Genomic DNA, 23,213 nt, shown 5'->3' on the forward strand with positions numbered 1-23,213 from the left:
GTAAAACGGACATTTTCCGGTATACGCATATAACGGATTTCGCTTATATCGGACAAAACCAGTGGGAACAATTGAATCCGATATATCCGAGGTTTACTGTAGTACACAAAGAAAACACAAAGATAATATGTCTGCTTTCATAGATTTCTAAAGAAATAATAAATGTGTAAAATAAATAATCACATCTGAGAGACTTAAATCAGAGGCTATTTATGTAATTAAATCCAAAAAATATTAATCGATTACCAAATAGTTGTCGATTAATAGGGTAATGGATGAACCTTCAATTAATCAATGAATTGTTGTGGCTTATGTAACCGCACTTACGCGTGTTGTGGGCCGCCACCACCTCCCTCTATTCATAGAGAGACACTTTTATTAATCTCTCTATTCAACAATCAAATCCACACAATCACATTCTCAACTATCTGAACTGGGTCACATGAGGAGATGTGCAAATTCTGCCTTAATGAATAAGCAGGAAATGGTTGTCTAAGAGGGTGTACAATCTGGTGCTGGTCCAAATGAGGATAATTCAGCCTTCAGGCGCCTCTGAATGACATTCTCGCAGTGTTTTTAAGCGTTTGGGGGCTTTATGGAGCTGTGTAAATTGCAGCTCAATACCAAACGCATGCTGTGCTTGGAGGATGTCAGAATATAATTTGAGGGGAAGAAGATGGAGAGGTATGGGGAGTGCGGTCTGAAAATGTGGATTATGTCCACCTGATTAAGAGGATTAATGGCGGTTGCATACATGGTGAGTTCAATATGAATGGGACAAGATGCTGTTCTCGTGCAGCCAATGCATTTATTATGCATCCTTGCAGCTAAATGAAGGAACAAAGGGAAACTTAATGGAGAAAGAAATGAAATGGGGGGAAAAAAAATACAAGCTGAATACTTCCACAGAGACAAAGTATAACAGCCATAACCAATGAGAAGCGACTACGGGAAAGGAAAAGAGCCAATCACAAAGCATGATAGCCTGTGGCATGGATCGAGAGACGCCCACCTGGGCAGTGCTATGGCATGCCAGGGCAAAGTGGACCAGCGTATGCGTGTGTGTGCGCTGAAGTCAGAGTGTGTCTACATCTGTGCATCCCTGTCAGACCTGTGTGTGTGTGTGTGTGTGTGCAGGAATGCCCCCCTTTGTGAGAGCAAGGGTGGGCTTGTCATATGGTCGGCTGTGCCTCCTGCGGTTGTCACGGCAGCAGATTGCCAGGAGGAGAGTCAGGAAAAGGGGGGGGGACTATTAGACAGGACTCAGCGGCGTGTTGGGAGGACATCCCAAAATAGGAAAAACAACACTTGACATAAGAATGTCCCTTTACTGGTTGGACAAGCAAACAGAACTACAGCGGGTAACGACATACTAAATGATGCTTAATGAAAGTAAACAAACCCTTTGTTTATCATAATTGAATAGTCACTTCAAACACATGATTGCCACCAACCAGGGGTTCCCAGGCCATTTGAGAGACACAGTCTCGCCAACGTCCAACTCCACGTTACTCACCGTACGGGAGGCATCCTGACTAGATGACCAAGCTACCTCATTTGGATCCACTCAATGTGGAGGATCGGTGGTTCTACTTCCGAGTCGCTTCCAGATGACGGTGCTTCTCGCCTTATCTCTAAGGGAGAGCACAGCCACCCTTTGAAGGAGACATGCATCAAACTCACTTCGAGTGTAGGAATGTAGATTGACCGTTAAATAGAGAGCTTTGCCTTTCAGCTCAGCTCCGTCTTTAAAACAATACACCGATGCAGAGTCCACATCACTGCAGAAGCCAAATATTGTATCTAACAAACCAGAATGTCCATATAATCCCACATGTTGGTTATTGTTATTAATCGTTATTAATACACTGTGTCTCCGCCAACGCCGTCGCCCCTGTATGACCTCACCAGTGCTTGACTGTGTAGTTCTTTGCTAACTAACACAGTAGTGTCCGTGTGGCTCTCCCTTCCTCTCCACTCTTTGCAGTCTTTGCCAACAAGAGTCTTGAGTGACAGTAAACGAGATGTTAAATGTTCATTTGTCATGAATGCATGTTTAACGACTATATCTCTAAATGTGTTTTGAGTGCTTGGAACGAATTAAGGCATCACTGACTGACAAATGAACCCAAATACATGTGAAGATAGTTGATGTGTTCAACAAGGTATTTACCTGAGATGTCCAACCGCTTTGGTGCGGACCAGCGAGAGGATGATGTAGTCATTCTGCTGACCCTGGAACCTGTCGACAGTCGTCACCTGTAAAGTTATCATAAGCACACTTTAGCTCATGCCCCATGCAAAGTAAATTAATTTCAGTTAAGCAGGGTTTAGCAAAAAAAAATAAAAAATACATGAAGGTGACTGCGGGTTCCTGTTGGGGGAGTTATCATGGCACGACACATGGGCAAGTCGACGAGTCCTTAAGACGGCTTAAAGGGCATTTGCCGCCTCTTGCCTCTTACCTGGACCCCTGAGACTCTAAGGGAAGAGGAAAGAGCCGGGGGCATCGCTGTTGCTGCTACTGAATCAAGAGATTATATGTTTTTGTCGCCGGAAAGAGTAGTGTGTCTTTTCAAGGCAAAAAGGGGGAAAGCTCAAGTCAGCCAATTTGCTTGATACGGTGGTAATCCTGTCATGCTGAGAGGTGTGCTTACCAAGAATATGTCTCACATAATAGGCAGCTGCACACTTTTGGTTAGAAAAACCCAAAACATCTCTGATCGCTTACACCGGGGGTGTCCCAAGTGCGGCATGAGGGCCATTTGCGGCCCATGGCTGTTTCTTATTGGTCCTTGGCACTAAAATTAAAACTAATACAAAAAAAACAAAAACTCAAGACTGCAAAAATGAAAAATAGCGTCATTTTATTAACAATGCATCAATTAATTGATGGTTAATCGATTACCCAATTAATTGAGTACTATTTCGGTAATTGATTGTTTTTGTTTTAAATGTACAATATACAATATCCTCTGATTTGAGCCTCTCAAACATGGATACAGTCATGGAAAAAATGATTAGACCAGCCTTGTTTCTTCAATTTCTTGTTAATTTTAACGGCTGGTACGACTACAAGTATGTCACCTGAAGAATACAATAAACATAACAACATGGAATGCCTGCTGCACGGGGAAGAGTGGTTAGCGCGCAGGCCACACAGCTAGAAGACCAGACTTTGATTCCAGTGGAGTTTGCATGTTCTCCCGTGCATGCGTGGGTTTACTCCGGAGACTACGGTTTCCTCCCACATTCCAAACACATGCTAGGTTAATTGGCAACTCCAAATTGTCCATAGGTATGAATGTGAGTGTGAATGGTTGTTTGTCTATATGTGCCCTGTGATTGGCTGGCGACCAGTCCAGGGTGTACCCCGCCTCTCGCCCAAAGACAGCTGGGATAGGCTCCTGCACTCTTTCGACCCTCATGAGGATAAGCGGTAGAAAATGAATGAATGAATGAATGGAATGCCAAAAAGCATTGTTTTTAATGCAGTACAATGCCATAGCTATTGATCTAAGTGATATTGGTGATCATCAAGAAAACCATGGAAATGGCTAGATGGACGCTCTTAAATTACACTTTTATGAGCTATTTCTGTTGTCATCATAATATTAATGTACCTTTAATTGTACAGTACCAGGTATTAGTGAACAAATAAACTGAAGAAAGAAGGCTGTATTTTTAAATGTCCTAGGAGCCATCCATAATTTTCAACATTTTCACGAGCGTACAAACCGTACGAGGTGGGGAGGGGGTTAAGACATCAACGTACGCTTTTTTGAAAATACTCCACGTAGCTCTGCGTGCTTCGCACCCCACCACAACAATCAGACAATGGCCGACCCCGGTGATTTCGATTACCTATTTTCGTTCATCAAAAAGAGAACTGCTGCCATTCATCGCTCACCGAGCAATGCATACGAACAATACATCAATGTTTACTGCTTTGTGCGTTCGGAAAGAAAGCGGAAGGATGCTGTAGCGGCTGGCCAGGCGGCTTGGAAAGGTTCCAAATCGAACGAATCGAGCAGGGCGGATTTGTTCCGAAGTGCCGTTGCGAAAATGGAGAAGATCAAAACTAAACCTGAATCTATTTGCCAGCTCTGTGTTTATTTTCTATATTTGGGCATGGACCTGGCTGTGATTGCCATTTTCTGAATGACTCTGTGGTGGTGAATTTGACTTTGTGGACAGTGCAGTAACAATCAATGTGATTTTCACTTCCTGTGATACACTGACTAGACTATAAGTGTGATTGTTAAGCCTTTTCAAAACAGTTGTGGCATCTTTATTGCGTATTTCGCATAGAGTTGAGTTCAAGGGTTGTGTCCATCATTTCAAAGAAGATTTTATCTCCTCAGGCTTTTGGAAACCAGGGGCAACTCTTCTGCTCCTTGAGTAATCATGTGTGTATACAAGAAGTATTCCCTTGATTAAAAAATCCTGTGGAAAACAGTTGTTGCATCAGGACTTTTCTACATGTATCATTTGATAGAAAGAACAATACAAAAAGACCAAATTTGTAATACATTTGTATTTTCTTGAAAGAAAAATACAGTAAATCTCAGATATATCGGATTCAATTGTTCCCACTGGTTTTGTCCGATATATATTCGGGAGGTTTAGAAACCAAACGATAAACGTAAACGCAAACGATAATGACGTCACAGGCTATTGACAAGTCGGCAAGTTCCCATACATTTCAATAGCATGTGACGTCATTATCGTTTGCGTTTACGTTTAACGTTTGGTTTCTAAACCTCGCTAATAGCAACAAGAAGGCATTTCTACAGATTTGAGATTTTTTTTTTTTTTCGTTGTACATGCTCATGTACATGTCTGTAATTCATACAAAGATGTTATAATCTTCAGCTTTGGCTGTGAACATGGATCAAAGATGGATCAAAGGCCACGATGCGGCCATCCGATATATGCAAGGGAAATTGGAACGGGACTGGAGATTTTGTCCGAAATAGGCTAAATCCGTTATAAAAAAATCCGAATGAATTTTTATTGGAAATGCATTACAGAAAAATTGGTTCTTTTTTATCTGTCCGTTGTGAGCGAATTTCCGATATATCCGAGTCCGATATATCCGAGGTTTACTGTACAAAAAAGAGGCATTTGATATAATTTTTTATCTTGTTCATGTTCAATACAATGTTGATGGGCAGTGACTGATTGACCAGAGTCCCAAAATACAGCCAGAGAACACTATTGGATTGGATATGTTCGAATTTCCTGGCTGTATTGGGTCAGTTGGTCATGGACCTATCAACATTTTTCATTTGGGATTGTACTCTTTTTAGGGGGGGGGTTGCTCAAAAGAGTACTCTTTGTACTCTTGTGAAAATGTTGAAAATTATGGATGACTAATAGTCATCCATGAAAGCAGACTTATTAAAACAGGGATGGCCATTTGTGGCTCTTTTCTGATATGTTGCGGATCACACAGCTAAGAGACCTGCGTTCGATTTCCCCCTCTGGCATCTCTGTGTGGAGTTTGCATGTTCTCCCCCGTGCGTGGGCACTCCAGTTTCCTCCCACATTCCAAAAACATGCTAGGTTAATTGGCCACTCCAAATTGTCCATAGGTATGAATGTGAGTGTGAATGGTTGTTTGTCTATATGTGCCCTGTGATTGGCTGGCGACCAGTTCAGGGTGTACCCCGCCTCTCACCCGAAGACAGCTTGGACGGATAAGCGGTATAGAAAATGGATGGATACTATGAACAAAAACAAAATAAAGTTGTAATTTTGGAAGAATTTGAAAAATTAGGTTGGGCAAAAAGTAATACTAATAAAGAAACAACCTTTATAAGTAAAATAATTAAATTGAAAATTAAAAAAAAACAGCAAAAGTAGGAGGAATAAAATATGCTTTCTCACCTACTAACATCTTAGTATATCTATAGGTGTTGATTTGCATAATATCAAAAGCAGCCCTTGCATCCTTTCGTTTGTGGACACCCCTGGTTGACACATTCTGATACACACCATTTGAATCAATAGGACAATGCCCAGTACTGGCAAACTATAAACTGCAATGTTATAGTACCTCCCCTGAAGGAAAGGTAAGAGACAGCAAATAACAAGGTAGTGGGGACATTATTTAGGTCTTTTGTTGCTGTGTGGAACAGGTGCAGCACCAGAGGCAACGATGTGTATATAGCGACAGTGGGAGTAGGGGTGATGTATGTCTGCACTGCACATGGCGTTCAACCCTCCATGCACGTAGGCTTCATAATAGCTAGTGAGACATGCAGCAGTTTAAATATGAAATCTGTTTAGCAAAGAGGGGTTACACAAAGATCCTCCCGAAGGTGCAGCATTTAGCATGGTGCTTACTTATTTATGAGGGCTGAATCGAACAAGGTCATGTCACTGTGCTGCATAGACAACTGCATTTTTGAGAGAAATGACAACCAAGGTTGTTTCAGGCTTCTTATGTATTACCAGAGCTCAAACAGAGGAAGGACACCACTTGTGTGAAAAGGTGGAAAACCAGGGTGTGGGGGAGTTAACGCCAAAGTATTGTCCTATAGAAAAATATAGAATATAATTTAGAAGCACTGGTCTAGCTTGAGCCCTGTGATTGGCTGGCGACCAGTCCAGGGTGTACCCCGCCTCTCGCCCGAAGACAGCTGGGATAGGCTCCAGCACCCCCCGCGACCCCCGTGAGGAAAAAGCGGTAGAAAATGAATGAATGAATGATTGGTCTAGCTCAGGGGTCAGCAACCTGCGGCTCCAGAGCCGCATGTGGCTCTTCAGCCTCTTTATTGTGGCTCCCTTTGCGATGCTTGAATATTTTTAACACCCGAGTGGGGAAAATGCACGTCTTTTGTAATGAGTTTTAAAAAATCCAACTTTGTCTGAGACCATGAATGCATCCTGAGTGAGTTCTGACTGCTATCCAGTTCAGTACATGAAGAAAAACAAGTAATACTTACCTACAAATCTAAAAAATAAATTTGAGATAATTTAAAAACAGCGGCATGGGAACTTGTTTTTACGTTTACAGTAGTTTACACATACATTTATGTAAGTTTATCTCCAAAACTAGCAAGAGTACTCCAACTCGTCTTTTCTTATCTGAACTACTTTGATACCCCCAAATTCCCTCCAATGTTGTTTTAAACATACTATATATTTTGCGGCTCCAGGCTATTTTTATTCAGTGGGCATTGGGTAAAATGGCTCTTTTCATAGTAAAGGTTGCCGACCCCTGGTCTAGCTTGAAAGCGGCACGGCGGTCGAGTGGTTAGCGCGCAGACCTCACAGCTAGGAGACCAGGGTTCAATTCCATCCTCGGCCATCTCTGTATGGAGTTTGCATGTTCTCCCCGTGCATGCGTGGGTTTTCCCCGGGTTTCCTCCCACATTCCAAAAACATGCTAGGTTAATCAGCGACTCCAAATTGTCCATAGGTATGAATGTGAGTGTGAATGGTTGTTTGTCTATATGTGCCCTGTGATTGGCTGGCGACCAGTCCAGGGTGTACCCCGCCTCTCGCCCGAGGGCAGCTGGGATAGGCTCCAGCACCCCCGCGACCCTCGTGAGGAAAAGCGGTAGAAAATGAATGAATGGTCTAGCTTGAGTGGGAGAGGAAGGGAATTGAGTGGGGATTTAACATGCCGTCCATCCGACACACAGCTGCAGATATATGCTGGAGAACAGCCCGCCATAAACAGAGGAGACCATCTCACCGAGTTGGGTTGCCGCTTGTCATTGGGCGGTAATAGTCCCACAGCCACTCATGTAAACGATACCCAACCCTAGCGACAACTGCTTTCAACACAAAGGATTTGGCATTGCGCCAAAAGCCATCAAAAATTCTCAGGTTGACCACGTAACCACTATGCAGGTAGGTAATGTTCACATGGAATGGGGAAAAATGAACAACTGTGAAAATGCAGCTTTTGGGCTAAATCAGTCGCCCCAACTGCTTGTGGGTGAAATCATGTGACATGGTACATATCTAACTGGCATGATTGGTCAGCTGTTTCTACTGCGGGGGAACCCAATAAATTCAGACCAACTTTGGAGGGAACTTGCCATCTATTATATATGACAAGTGAAGCCAACATGTAACAATATCTAAAATCTATCAATAATCTATCATAATTGTTGTGCTCAAAGGTCCCTTTCAGTCTAATTACAATCATGAATCAGTGAATTGGGATGACCCACTGACATTTTCTTGGTTTTAGCCTTGATGACACATTGTGGGTACACGGCAGGAGCCAAAGCTCTGCGCCGTGACCTTTTAAATGTCCAGCGCTTGCTTCCTTCTGCAGCCATCTTTCTTTATCCTCAGTACATCTCAAGAGCTTGTAACACAGTCCTCCTAGCCCCTCCCCCTCCTCTGTCAGCATGTCATGAGGCACGCATACTGACTTGAGGCCAGCAGTACACTGAATGACACTGGCAGTCTTAACGTGGCAGGACATTTACCATGACCAAGCACTATTTCTGGTTGTCAGAACACAATACGTTTTACAAAGACAAAACACAGATTCTGTGGCAGAGCCAAAATGGCAAAAACAAAAATGAATTGACGTCTATAACACTGATGAATACATCACAGCATATCATAGCAGGTTCTTAGCAGTAATGGCGGACACCACTGGTGAGTAAAAATTTTCTTATCAGAAAAACTCTGAGGATGAAACGACGGTGGTATGAGGCACAAAGTTGCCTTTAATATGTATAATAATAATAATAATGTTTAATATGTATAATATGTTAATATCTTTCCCTCTGTGAAGTTTGCATGTTCTCCCTGTGCATGCGTGGGTTTTCTCCCACATTCCAAAAACATGCTAGGTTAATTGGCAACTCCAAATTGTCCATAGGTATGAATGTGAGTGTGAATGGTTGTTTGTCTATATGTGCCCTGTGATTGGCTGGCAATCAGTCCAGGGTGTACCCTGCCTCTCACCTGAAGACAGCTGGGATAGGCTCCAGCATACTCGCGACCCCAGTGAGGATAAGCGGTAGAAAATGGAAGGAAGGATGGATAGATGGATGTGAAGAACAATGTCTATTTTGTTTAAAACACTCAGATGAGACCCACAAGGCCTCCATGATCCAAATAATGAGGTCTTGTGTGTCGTCCACATGCATTTTTTTAAATAATTCAATTCGTGTACATAGTAAACAACTCTGGAAAGAAAGAATGAAGAGGGCTGAAAACTTAACCTGTGGGGGAAGGGAACAAAACATTTGGTAGTGATGGGAAGCTGCGCTAGCGGGCGGCTTGCTGACTTTTAACACAGTTCATGTGGGCCGGCGTGAAGAAAACCCGGCAGTGTCCTTCAGGGAGGAAGTCCAGCATCAAGAGTTGTTGTGCATGTTTTGCTACGCCACCTCCACAATCCTTTTTAATCTTCTGCTCAAACATGCATGCACTGTCTCACGCCCACTTGAGGGAGTTTTGTTTGTGCAGAGGTATCCAGCTGGCTCAACTGTTTAAGAGATCTGCAGACTAGTCTGGATAGAATGATGATTTAAAGTGCTTGGGATTGGATGTTTTGCTTTGCTGCAGTGTAAAAGCCATTTGCAGTTCAAAGCTACGTGCAGGATAAAGCCACATTCTTGTTAGAAGAGTGGAGCACGGGGTTGTAAAAAAGCTTTTGATGTATTCATATCAAACACAAACACTGCACAGCCTTATCACCCTTGCTCTAATGTGAGGTTTCTATAATGCTACTAAAAAGAAGTGACGTGTTTTACCTTATTCGGCTGTCCAAAGAAGGGATTCCCAGCGCAACGCTGGTTGATGACGTCTCGGATCAGGTGTTTCTGTCCGTTGTAGGTGGTGAGGACGCTGATACGGTCAGCAGGGTAGCCCAGCAGGCGCATGTACATGAATAGAGCCACACAATACTCAGCCTCTGCCAGGTTCTTTATAGAGAAAGGAAAGACAAGTGGATACAAATATTAAGACAACTTTCCAGCCTGAATACTCCACGGTGCTTTGTCCTTGATATTAGACTCAATAGAACACTATCTGCATTATTTACCGCACCTTTAAATCCAACTGCAATCATTCCACAACATCCTCTGTCCAAGGTTTGCCCTTCAAAATGACCCCCCTCCCCACACACACACACAAAAAAGTAGAGCGAATGATATGCATTATTCATCCTGTTTCAATTAGGTCAGGACTGCAGCCTCACATCTTTGCTAATTACTTATGCAGCCTCATCAACACATCATCCTGATCTGGCTGCACTGGAGTCCACATGTTGGGGAAAGTGTGACACTTTTGTTAGTGCTCTGGCTCTTCTAAATTGCACTGATACAACCAGCATCACTATAGTCTTACTGAGGTCTCTTATTGAGGTTTCTTGCAGGTATACATGAAGCCGCGATTATGCATGAATGGGTGTGTGATTGCTTTACAAGTTGGCTGAAGTACAAATAAATGCATGCACTGAAATGTAAGTAAACGTGAGGCAATCATTTATGGCTCTGACAAACTTGTTTATTATAGATGTCAGACATTAGCATATCATGCATGAGAAAGTGGTAAGCTTGACAACAAGGTCAAACTAATGGAGGCTACTTGATCAGTGGAGAGAGTGGAGGGTTGCAAAAGGGATATAAAAATGACATAGCATGGTAAAATATTATATTAGATAATATTGTGAGATTATATTTCATCAAATGGTGGTTAATTTACTTAACTGTTTATTTGAAGGAAGCGTCTTTTTAAGTGGGGGGGTTATTGTGCAAGCAGTCTACAAATTAGTTAGCAACACACAAAGTATGTCTGGCAGACTTTTATAAGATGTACAGTACGCCATATGTTAATTGTGCCATGTGCTTTACTGTAATATATCTAATTCGGTCCGCATGGCAGCCGAGTGGTTAGCATGTTGGCCACACAGTCATGAGATTGGGAAGACCAGGGTTTGATTTCTTGCCCCCAAATTTTTCATGACAAAGACTGGTTTGTCTCCGGAATAAAACTTGTATATTAATTGTCAGATATTGTATACAGTATATTATATGTGTAACTAAGACCTTCAGCTCCACGTGCTATTGGTGCACTTGCTGTACATTAATTGTCGCATATTGTATACAGTATATTATATGTGTAACTAAGACCTTCAGCTACACATGCTATTGGTTCACTTGCTGCAAGGCTGTACGACCATGCAGAGTTGCACTTTATTGTGTCTTGTATTGATCAAGAGATTTATTTCCCATAGGATGTTTTGTCCAAAAAGAAATAAAGCCATTTTTAGCCATGTGCTATGACCACACTTGCTGCATGGCTATAAGACCATGCAAATGTGTATTTTGTTAGTTGTTTCTCTGATTAATTCAAGCAATCTGTTTCTTTTTCAACACACAAATGTGTTTATCTAAGGAATACATCTAGTCTAGTTACAGGACGAACATATCTGTTGTGCTAATGTGTTGTGATGCAATAATGTATGTATAACAATTTAATAATTCTGAACAAAAATCAACCAGTGCAGTGGAAAAGATAGTGATCAACTGTGGAGGTATAGTATACAATTAACAGTGTAAAGCAGGACATTGTGGCATTGTCTGACTCTCTCCTGGATTCTGAGGAAAAAGCCTGTGTGAGTCAGGGATCGTGGGTGATTCCCTTGAGCACTCTGCAAATGGCAACAGTCAATTTGGAGTGGAGGTTCATGTGACCCGGAGCCTCGGGAAATGCACATGGTCTGGGTTGAACAATAAGAAGGTTCAGGGACACAAGCCTGCACGGCCATCAATAGCACAGTAGCATTTGTGTGTGTTTTTTAAATTTGTATTATCTTATTTGGCAGTTAGACTGATCATCAGTTCCATGTTACATTTTGTACCCAACATGATGAAAAACTTCATTTTTGGGGGCGGGGACAGCAGTCATCATCTTTAACATCCTTCTGATTCTCCATTTTTCCAGGCTAGCTTCTTGCATACATACAGCTTATTTACATTTTACAACTATCATAGTAAATAGAGTGTCTGTGATATTAAGTAGTGCCAGTGTAGCAGCAGAGTAAGGCACTCACTCACACACACACACACACACACACACTTCAAGTATCGTAGCGATGTCAGGAAATGAAACATTATCTGGCTACCGGAGAAGAGAAACACACACAGACACACACGGGGCTGTGCAAGGGCGGCAGACAGTAACAGTGCCATAAATATATCTTATAGACAGATCATTTAAAAAATGAGATGAATGGGGAAATGAGACATCGAGGAATGTGGGATGCCCTGCCCCGAAAGAGCTAAGCAGCCTGCATCTATTCCAAAGGGTTCCGAGCAAAGGGGATGACCTCATAAAATTTCTTCAAGGTTGCCAGGTCTGTTAGTGCCTTTCCATCCCCAAGGGGAGCAATGTCAGAAAATTAACTGAGAAATGCTAGTTTAAGCCTAGTATCTCTATATAATACCGCATATTGTATATGGCTGATCTCGTAGTGCCTGGTTTGCCAGTGGAAATGCGTCAATCGCGAGACGGGTACGTATCATGCTGTCGACAAAGACAATGCTGACCTGGTAAAAGTAAGGGTTGGGCTCGGACTCGCCCATTCCGTTGAAGTCCTCGACGTTGATTAGCTGGAAGTCAAAGGTCAAGCCAGGGTTGGGCACCTGGAACTCCGGTAGTCGCTGTACATGCGGCAGGTTTCCGAGGTGTTTGTAGCGCCAGTTGTACAAGTTACAAAGACTGCAGGCCAGGGAGGTGACATTAAAACCATGACAACCGATACTTAAGCCCCCTCAACGGGTGACTTACCTGGCGCGTGCACGGCCCTGCGCGTCCAAATCGATGGTGGGCACTCCCAGGCGCACAAAGCGAGTGAAGAGGGACTGCTCCATGTTGGAGTACTTCTGGAAGGCCATGTTCTTGATGACAGGGGGCAGCTGGTGGTGGTCACCGATCATGATCCAGCGCTTCAGCCTGCTGTAGCCGTCCTCTGGGTTCTGTGGAGTGGAAATAATAATAAAAGCATGAAAGGCCAGCGGTGTATTTTATCCATGTCTGTGTCACACTGCCATAGTTTTTAATATAGTTTACAGGGCGCTTGCACTGAGCCCAATATACAGTAATATACTGTGTGATATAAATCAAGCATAGATTTTGACAAGGTTGACTATATTGTTCTTTCTTTGACGTGCGCCTGGCAGTAAGTATGAGTCACTCGGGGGGGGAGTGGAGGTCTGGCATAGTGGTTGTTGTAGCCTGGACTGATGTGCTTAATGATCTCATCTGTAAACAGACATTAGCGCTATCTCGGACAATTAGGCGCAACTACCAAAGACAAGCATCATTACTCTGCATGGAGCACATAAGTCAGGCCTTAATGAATGTGGAGAGTCAGGTAGTGGGAGGCTTGATGTTGGGTGTCGTACTGTGGGTTTTACATGTGTGGGGACAGTAGCTCAGCCCAGAAAGGTATTGTCTGCTGGTCCTGTCAGTTTTTAATCATAACCATAGTCCTGCACACATTTGAAGACTGTAACATCTAAGGCAGGAGTGTCCAAAGTGTGGCCTGGGGGCCTTTTGTTGCCCGCAGCTGTTTTTTTACTGGCCCGGGGCGCTAAAAACTAAAGCATTACTTAAGAAGAAAGTTTACATTGAGAATTGAAAAGAAACTGGGAAACACACTTTTCCACCTACCTCACACGGCTCAGATGCATTCATTTCTAGAAATATATAACTTCTTAGCTTACCACTCTGCAAATTAGACAGCCCAACCTATCCAGTGTTACAGACAGATTGCTGTCCTGGGGGCAATATTAATATTCATTATTGCCACTACGGCCTAACTCAGGGGTGGGCAAACTTTTTGACTCGCGGGCCGCATTGATTTAACAAAATTGACAGGGGGGGCTTCTTATTATCACATACTATTTAATCATGAGCTTATTATCACGTACTATTTAATCAAAAGACCATTTTGTTTCCAGAAAATGTTCAGTTTATTATATGTATTATATCTAAACAGTGTAAACACAACAATTGCAAAAATATTTCAACAATAACATTTTATTAACAGTCTTATCTTATCAATGTCTGACAATTAAAGTTCCATTAATCAAGTTTGGGTTTTTTGGTGACTGGAGAAGCACTAAGCACTCGTGTGCTGTTCTCTGATTGGTTGTTTCACGGGCACGATACCAGAGCAGCGCGCTCTGAGTGGACAACTACGGGGGCTGATACTGGACATGGTTAAACTCTATATTTTATCAGTATCACTGCCCTGGGCTTTGACACAGTATCATTTCGGCCTTTTCCCGTATCATTCATGGTTTCTAGGGTACAGGGACAATTAATACTGTAGTATGTGATAATCTATAGTATTTTACACGTAACAGCCCATTTTTACAAGTAAAAGTGTCGTGCAATCTGCTATTAGTGCACTTTGAGATCATTTATTTGATGTAAAGTGCGTTATAAATTAAATTTATTATTATTTTATTATTATTATTGTTATTTTTATTATGTGTTTGTGTCCCTTTTTTCAGAAGCATTTTGTAAACAGCTGTCTTTGGGTGAGAGGCGGGGTACACCCTGGACTGGTCGCTAGCCAATCACAGGGCACATGTAGACAAACAACCATTCACACTCACATTTCTACCTATGCACATTTTGGAGCCCAGTGAGGATAAGCGGTAGAAAATGAATGAATTTTGTAAACAACAGACCACATCAAATAACGAAATTGATAAAACAGCTACTTCCACCGTCAAAAGGTTGGCTCAAGCCGTGATGCCAGGTTGTATGTTGAGTTTAAATGAAATACTTTGGAAAGAACAGGCGAGCCGTATTCAAACACTTGGCGGGCCGGATGTGGCCCCCGGGCCGTAGTTTGCCCACCCCTGGCCTAACTTCTGTGTTCTCAGTCCGATACAATGTCAAGAGATACATACCTGCAACAGAAGTGGGATGAATGTCTCAATCTCCAGGATCTGCGCTGCTTCCTCCATTAGGATGTTGTCATACTAATGAGGACAATTATCAATTTTAGTGAACAGTAATTGGAACACAATAAGCACCCATGAGAGCATGAAGGAAGGTAATACCTTAAAACCTAGCTCCACCAGGTCATGACGTTTGAGGGCAGCGTGCGTGCAAGTCATGGCGATGATTTTGGCTTCTTTCACAAGAAGATACTTGGTGCGGTCCAATCCGCTCCTGAGCAGCTCAAAGGCCCTAAACTCCTAAACGCAGTGTGGAAAGGAAAAAAACATTTTCTGTAGATGTAGTTCAGTACAACTTTACTTTTTAGAAGGTGATACTGACAAAATGATGGATGATCACAGAGGAGGATGAGGGATAACATGCTTACTGTAGCAGGTGATGGATGACTTTGATATCTAATGTGAGGTAACACCACAAGAAACAGCCCCCTCAACATTAAAGGGGCTCTCTCCTGCTCAATCCGGGGGCTTTTAAAATGATACTGGACCTCACCTTTTAATACCATACTTGGGAATACAAGCATTCTGCTCGTCATGCTCTGATTCCACAGCCTCGTCCCCGACCACGCCTACTATGTTGCGATCGGTCAGGGGTTGCCTACAGCCGGTGACCAGTAAGAATGTTAAAAAGTATTGTATGCCTAAGATACATCACCTTTTTATTACGCCTTTTAGTCTTTTATTTTTTAGCAGTAGTTAATGAGGTTCATTTGGTCAATTCTATACTTTTAAGCAATTCTTTTTAACAGACTAATGGTCTGTTAGAGGCCTTGGGGATAAAGTCAGAGAGGCCAGACTGACATGGTTAGGACATGTCCAGAGGAGAGATAGTAAATACGTATATTGGTAGAAGGATGCTGCATATAGAGCTGCCAGATAGGAGGCGTAGTGGAAGACCAAAGAGGAGGTTTATGGATGTAGTGAAGGAGGACATGAGGGTAGTTGGTGTGAGAGAGACAGATGCAGAAGACAGGGTTGGATGGGGGAGATTGATTTGCTGTGGCGACCCCTGAAGGGAAAAGCCCAAAGAGAAAGAAGAAGGAAGACGCTAAGGTCCATATCACCCAACCCTACTACACACACTCCTGTCTTTTTAATGATGAAGTGTTACAGAGGAAGTGCTTATCGCTGATTAACCCATGATCGCGATGCTCACCCAAGATAATGTGCAATTCTGTGATTATCGCATGAAAAGTCACATTGTGTCAAGCGGGGGAGTAAAATAACCATACAAGGGGAAGAAAAAAAGTCATAGACGGAAATATGGGTAAACAGGTTGCCGCACCAGCTGTGCAGGGGCCAAGCAAGGCAATGGGGATGGGGGAGCGAGGAGTAGAGAAGTAGACCAGGACCATGCTGGGTTATACATATTTGATGTGTTACTATTTTAGCATTCAAATTAAACCAATCAAAAGCTCCAGTATTGATGAGGTCTATTTTTAACCCGTGTGGCTCCAGGCTGGTTGACGGGTGAAATCAAGATGGCGTGCCTGGACAAAGAAGTAATGACGTTTGCTGAAAGATGAGACTGTGAGAGACGTGCAGCCGCGAGGCACGTTGTGTCCCTGCTGTCAGTCTGTCCCGCTGCAGAGTCTCAGCATATTCCGAGGACAGCTCGGGCTGGCGATGTGTTGACATTTGAAAAGGCAGGACAGATAAGCAAAATCAGCACAGTGATGCCTCCTCTCGTAAGTGGGCGTACGGATCGCACTGCTGCATGGGTGAGGCCGAGGGAGGAGGGAGGAGGTGCGGTGATGCAGCGATACAGAGGCCAGGCCTGATAAATCAAGGTCACCACACATGTTGGGATATTACCTCCAGTCAATAACTCCTTTATTGCTTTTTCTCAGACCTCCTTGGTGTTGCCATAAATCTGACGTGTTATTGTTGTCTCTATAGGAATACTCCATGTGCTAAAGAAAAAATGGACCACAGTAATGTGGGGTAAAAGTGTGAAAGAGTAGATAGTAGAAGAAGCGAGGACTTAAGGAGTGAAGACTTCTGACAGGGCTTAATCATGCAGTACAGTATGATATCATAAAATGATATCATATTGGCATCTACAATTGTTCTGTCTTGGATGCTTCTTTACTTATCCTTTTAGTTATTAAGACTGACTGGTAAAACAAATGAAAATACTGCAAACTTCAGCCAGTTTTCGATGTAATATTTTGCTACAGTATAAATATATAGCTTGTCATATTGTTTGAAATGTTACCGGGGGGAATTAGTTTTTAGTGTGTCACATTAGTTTTTAGTGTGTTTAAATGAAATATAATCACTTCCAAAAGGTGCATTATTTCCCCAAATATGACAAAGTTATCCTTTTTAAATGCTTACTGTTGTATATATAGGAATTGTTCTAAAATATTTTCATGACAATCAGTGTATGGCTTGTTACTGCATTAGTTAACATTCATTTTAGTGTTATTTACATGTTTTTGGTAAAAGTACACAGGCCAAGATAACTCATTTTCTGTATTCCCATTGCTTCCCTATATGAATATTTTTACTTTTACAACTTTTTATGTATTTATAAGAATAATATTTTAATTATTAATGTATTTAATACAGGATCAGCGTAGTTGTTACCATATATGTGTGTAAAAATAAAATTAAAATGAAATGCTTAATAAAATAAAAAATGACATTAATTATACATACATTTTTCAATATATAAGCATTTTGAGAAATACATTTTCTGTGAAATGATCAATGGTGCCATGATTGTGACCACAATCATTAAAAAAATCTGCTAATATCATGTGTATAGCAAATATAATGATGATGATGAAACCTACAGTATATGATTTATAGTGCTGACCAGCCAATGAGCAGCTACCATGCATCAACCTGTCAGTGTTGATTATACATTGCTGCTGCGGTCACATGAATGAGCTGAACAGTAATTATGTGTGTTCTAAATAAATGAATAAAGCTGCTGCAGCGGAATGTTTGTGTTTGCGCGTGTGACCTCCCTACCTCCAGCTGGGTGAATATTTTCTTAATGTGGCGGTAGCAGCCCTCTGCGATGTCCATGTCCTCCTCGTAGGAGCGGCCCCTGAACACCGGCTGGGGGGCGTTGGAAAAGTACTTGGGGAAGGGGAAGAGCGCGGCCACGGCTTCCACCTCCACGTCCTTGCCCTGTTTGGGCTTGACTTTGCTCATGTACTCTTCCCAGCGAGATATCACCTGCGGTGGGGGACACAGAGCGGATGTTACAAGTCCTAGCACTGACATTCAGGTCGGTGAGGGCCACAAGTATTTAGACAGGGACGCCGTTTTGTGATTGTAGCCTTTTAAAACAATATGGATTTTTCAGGCGCAGGATTTAACACATTTTCACTTCCTTTAGTTGTTTCTTTTTGTTGTTTTTTTTCAGTGTTACAAACAAGACAGACCTTGCTGTGAGTGCTTGTAGATGCGGAGAGGACCATTTGCATATCTACATATTTGCCTTCCATGTTTTTAAATAATTTTTTGCAAATGTCCTTTGGGAAATGCTGAGTACCTCCATTTTGCAGTGACACAATTATTAACATATTTACTAGCGGTGTTGCCAAAAGGTCTTGCGAGATTAAAACGTGACAATGTTTCTCGTTTAGAAAAACGGTCATGCAATAAATAAATAAATCAATTAATCACACAATTAAAAATAAAATGAACTTGATAATTTTGGCAGCCTCAAAATACTGTCTTGATGCTTCATGGTGAGTGAGACAGCAAAAAGGAGTGCAGCTTTGTGACGTGATGAGAAATACAAGGTGAGGTAGTACAAGTTAGGAGGGAAAAAGATTCTTGCAAAGCCAAGTGCCACACAGACCCTTTATAGGAACATTTATAATGAGCAAGGTGAAACCATCAACACAAACAGAGACCAGGGTTCAATTCCACCCTCGGCCATCTCTGTGTGGAGTTTGCATGTTCTCCCCGTGCATGCGTGGGTTTTCTCCGGGTACTCCGGTTTCCTCCCACATTCCAAAAACATGCTAGGTTAATTGGCCACTCCAAATTGTCCGTATGAATGTGAGTGTGAATGGTTGTTTGTCTATGTGTGCCCTGTGATTGGCTGGTGACCAGTCCGGGGTGTACCCCGCCTCTCGCCCAAGGACAGCTGGGATAGGCTCCAGCACCCCCCGTGACCCTCGTGAGGAGAAGCGGTAGAAAATGAATGAATGAATGAATAATTCCGTCTACATTTATGAAAAAAATGGGGTAAACACACCCTCGTATTAAAAACATATAATCTATATACTCTGTTTTTTATGGCATTACCTGTTACGTGGTACCTGTTACGTGGCCGTGGAATGGTTATTTGAGAGAAAATGGCCGATATTTCCTTCCCAATACAGTACATCCCAGTAACAACTACTGTATGTACTATATGTCAGATCCACAAGTGTCTACCCTCTCTAAATGGTACATCAGACAACATTCCTCTAACTTTTTTCACAAAAGACAAATGAGAGTAGATCGGTGCGCTCTTGGGGAAGTGCTCCAGCTGTGAACCTAATAAAGCGGCTTCAACCAACCAGCAGGCAGCCTCCGTCTATAAATATCCTCCGCGAAGAGCAACTTTGACAAAGTTGGCTTGAGGAGTCAGTCTTATTGTGCTATACAAGACTATTGGAAAAGAATATACATTATGGACATGTATGGCGCAGACGTCAGTATTTAGGTGTCGTCCCTACCAGGTAGGAGCTACCATATGAGTGCCAATATGACTATGTGGCGGGTCTCTTTACATTGTTTCTGTAGGAGAGTCCATGTATTTTTTTGGCTAAAATAATGTAACGTAAGGATAGACAAAATAAGCACTAAAATATAGCCCTAAAATGTCTATGAAGTCTGTTTAAGAGCTTATGAACAACCCGAGAGGCTGGTGATAATTAGGTGTCAGGAATAAACAGCAAGAGGCCGGCACTGTCTCTTGCGTGGTTATTTGCGGTCTCATTTAAACACAACAACAAGCCTGTGGCATAAACACTTTAATAACCTATCAACATATCGAGCCTCAATTATAGGCCGAATTCTTCATTTGTAAATCAATATGAGGAAATGTAAGACCACAATCTCCTAAATTATACATTGAATCCCATCAGTGCAATGGTATGAAAAACCCTACGCCATACCTGGTAGAGGTAGAAGTGTCCAGCGGTCTCACAAGTGTAAGAAACATCGCCGGGGACCCCCAAGCTCTCCTGTAACCTTCCAACCTCCTTGAGGAGCTCCAGTCTCCGGGCCAGGACGTAGTTCACCCTGCCGTACCTGGAATATGAAGTAGCACAGTGCGGTCCATCAGCAGTCTGGGACAAAGGCGTAGCATATTTATCCAAACAATGACGCAATGTTTGCTACATTAGGATATTAGGACTATGCTCTTAATGTAAGAACACCACCAGCTAGCATACATTACCAATTTATTTATGTTGTCTATATTTGTCACAACTACGAATTAAACCGAAGAAAAATGGTTGTCCATCTGCAGCCCACAGCTGTTTTTCTTATGAAAAATCAGCAGTAATTTGAGAGAATAAAGTCAAATTATCAGGAGAATAAAAGTCATAATTTTATGACAATAATATTGCCAGGATGATAACATAATTTTAGTACCTAAAAGTTGAAATATTTATTTTTAAGTCTTAATACTATGAGAAACATCACATAAAGTTGTCATTTTTGGAAAATTAGGTTGCAGAAAAGTGTATGAGGTTAGGAGAATAAAGGCAAAGTGTTCTGGGCACAAAGTCATAATTAAGAAAAACATTAAAAATAGGTGGAAAATGTAAACAAACAACAGTAGAAATTGAATGAAAAAGAGTAAAGAAATCAATACTGTACATAAAAAACAAAAAGCTGGGCAAATTGGGCAAATTAGGTTGCAGTACAAAGTTTGAGTGTTATGAGAATAAAATCAAAATATTATGGGAATAAAGTCATATTAAGAAAAAAAGATTTAAGAAGTTGAAATATTTGCAAAATTACAAAAAACAATCATGAAAAAAACAAAATTGAAAAAAAAATTAGATTTTTCACCTATATTATAGGCATATTTTTCTTGGAAAAACTTCTTGCATATCTACAGTACATGTGATGGTTTGGACGCCCCTGCAATAGGCGATACATACAATGAAAGCTAATGCTAGCAGCTAAACTTTGCCAAATTGCTAAACTGCACATGCACGTGGTACATTAGAGTACTCAAAGCAGGAAAAGGCGGTATACAGTGCTAGCGTTTGAATGTTGGCCCCGTCTAGGCATACAGTCCCATTAATATTTCTCATTAATACTTCACTCTTCAAAATGATTACTTTTTCCCCTCCCCTCGTACTCTATTGTCTATTCTATCATTGTCAAACAGCTATAATTTTTTGTGACGTTACAATAAAGTACCTGTCAAATTACCAATTATTATAATATTAAAATCCCATTCATTTTTTTCATTCTCGTAAATGTATGACTCGCTAGCAAAATTATTATATCTCAAAACTCCTAAAATGCATTTTTTCTTGTAATATGACTTGCTCTGATTACAAGTAAAATAAAAACATGACGTTTCTTCCCTTACAGTTGCCCTTTATTCTTGTAAAGTTACAACTTGCATGTAATTGTAAGTTTATAAAATTGCATAAATTCCCCTTGTCATATTTTGAATTTCTTCTTACAAATTACATCATTTTAATTCAATATTTGCATTGAATAAAATAACATGAATATAACTTAAAGCAATCAGCGTCTAAGTGGCGGGGGCAACGTCGGCTATTACTATTTTTAGACTGCAGATGACAATGCCGCAGCTCTGCCTCTTTGGCCTGAATAAAATGAAACATTAAAAAAAAGGCGAGTGACCTTGCTGCCCAGGAAGACTCACCTGTGATGCAGCTGCTCTCACACACAGGTCAACAAAGGTGACGCCATTCATGTAGGTTATTATTGCGTATGACCTTCGGTAGAGATGCGCTGCCCACAACTACATTTAGACTACCAGGCACCAAAAATCTAATTAAAAATTGTGGAAAACACATCATGGCATTCATGGAGGCAGCATCCCATTTGTTAGGCATTTGGAGCCTTCTGTTTTTCATGTGGCAATGCAACGTTAATTAAAACTCTCTGGCTTTGCTGGTGTCACTGGAGTGGAAGGAGCGTGGCGCTTTTTGCATGTTATTATGAACCATCCACAAGCAGGCAGGAACATATTAAACGCTGATAGCTAGAGCGCTTTTCTTTTCATGTCGGCTGCATAATTTAACACAAGGAACAGACTGCCGGGCCCGGTTTTTAATGCGCCACTATTCATCCGCTAGTAGTCGTATGCTCATCCTGAACGGCACTAAACGGGGCATGGCAAAGCAGAACAAATGTATAACCCTCCTCCCTTTCTCCTCTGGAAGTGCAGCTAAAAGCTATAGGGGGCAATTTGCTCAGTGCTGCAGATGGATAAGGCGGTAATTAACAATGTCGCCTATAAGGGGACTTTAAATAGTAGCGGTGTAAAAGTGTTAATTAATACTCAATGACACTGGCCTACTTATATTCAAACGGTCCTTAAAAAAAGGCTTCTGGGTAGCAATTCATGAAACAAAACAAGACTGAGTGCTCTGCGTGTCCTGAGATCATATTTTGAGGGTCTACAAAGTGAACGACCTAGACGTTATTTGGTATTTGTGTAACAGAAAATATATTTGCCTTTGAGCCAGGGGTATTCAAGGTGCTGCCCGTGGACCTTTTCTGGCTTATAGCTGTTTTTTATTGGCCCATGGCACATTGTAAATATATAACTTCACAGGAAAAGTCCCCAGAGAAAACCCATGCATGCACGGGGAGACCATGCAAACTCCACACATAGATGGCCGAGGGTGGAATTGAAGTCGGGTTTCCTAGCTGTGAGGCCGTCACGCTAACCACGCATCCGCCAATTTTAGATTATATTATAGTAAAAAATCTGCAAAAATAATTTAAAAAAAAAGAGCCCAAAGTTGATACTAATAGACTTTTTCATCTATATCACAAAGCTGAGATGCATTTTTTTCTTGAAATATACTTTCATTTTTCACCGGAAAAAGTTTGGACAACCCTGCTTTAAGGCATCACACACACACACACACACACACATCACTCTAAGACAATTTCATTAAGAAACAGCAGCCGTACGTCTTTGAATGTAATATTGTAAATGCATTTATACGCTTTAATTTCTTTACTCTCATGTAATTACCCATCCATCCCACTTAGTCCACATGTCAG

At 41.7% G+C, this 23,213-nt stretch overlaps 1 protein-coding gene across 2 annotated transcripts in view; it reads right to left on the reverse strand.

Annotated features, from left to right (window-relative positions):
* aqr (aquarius intron-binding spliceosomal factor) overlaps positions 1 to 23,213 on the reverse strand; it is a 58,234-nt gene that overhangs the window by 5,227 nt on the left and 29,794 nt on the right. For both annotated transcript variants that reach the window (XM_078796039.1, XM_078796038.1), the window contains exons 26-33: positions 20,099 to 20,234; positions 17,949 to 18,158; positions 15,069 to 15,206; positions 14,916 to 14,987; positions 12,778 to 12,965; positions 12,537 to 12,708; positions 9,738 to 9,908; positions 2,174 to 2,259 (exon numbers count right to left, since the gene is read on the reverse strand). In XM_078796039.1, the coding sequence (XP_078652165.1) occupies positions 2,174 to 2,259; positions 9,738 to 9,908; positions 12,537 to 12,708; positions 12,778 to 12,965; positions 14,916 to 14,987; positions 15,069 to 15,206; positions 17,949 to 18,158; positions 20,099 to 20,234 (1,173 nt within the window). The remainder of the gene's footprint in view (positions 1 to 2,173; positions 2,260 to 9,737; positions 9,909 to 12,536; positions 12,709 to 12,777; positions 12,966 to 14,915; positions 14,988 to 15,068; positions 15,207 to 17,948; positions 18,159 to 20,098; positions 20,235 to 23,213) is intronic.

Source organism: Doryrhamphus excisus, linkage group LG14 (genome assembly GCF_037039965.1).
Source record: "Doryrhamphus excisus strain RoL-2023G ecotype Guam linkage group LG14, RoL_Dexc_Guam_v1.1, whole genome shotgun sequence".
NCBI classification, from domain to species: domain Eukaryota; kingdom Metazoa; phylum Chordata; class Actinopteri; order Syngnathiformes; family Syngnathidae; genus Doryrhamphus; species Doryrhamphus excisus.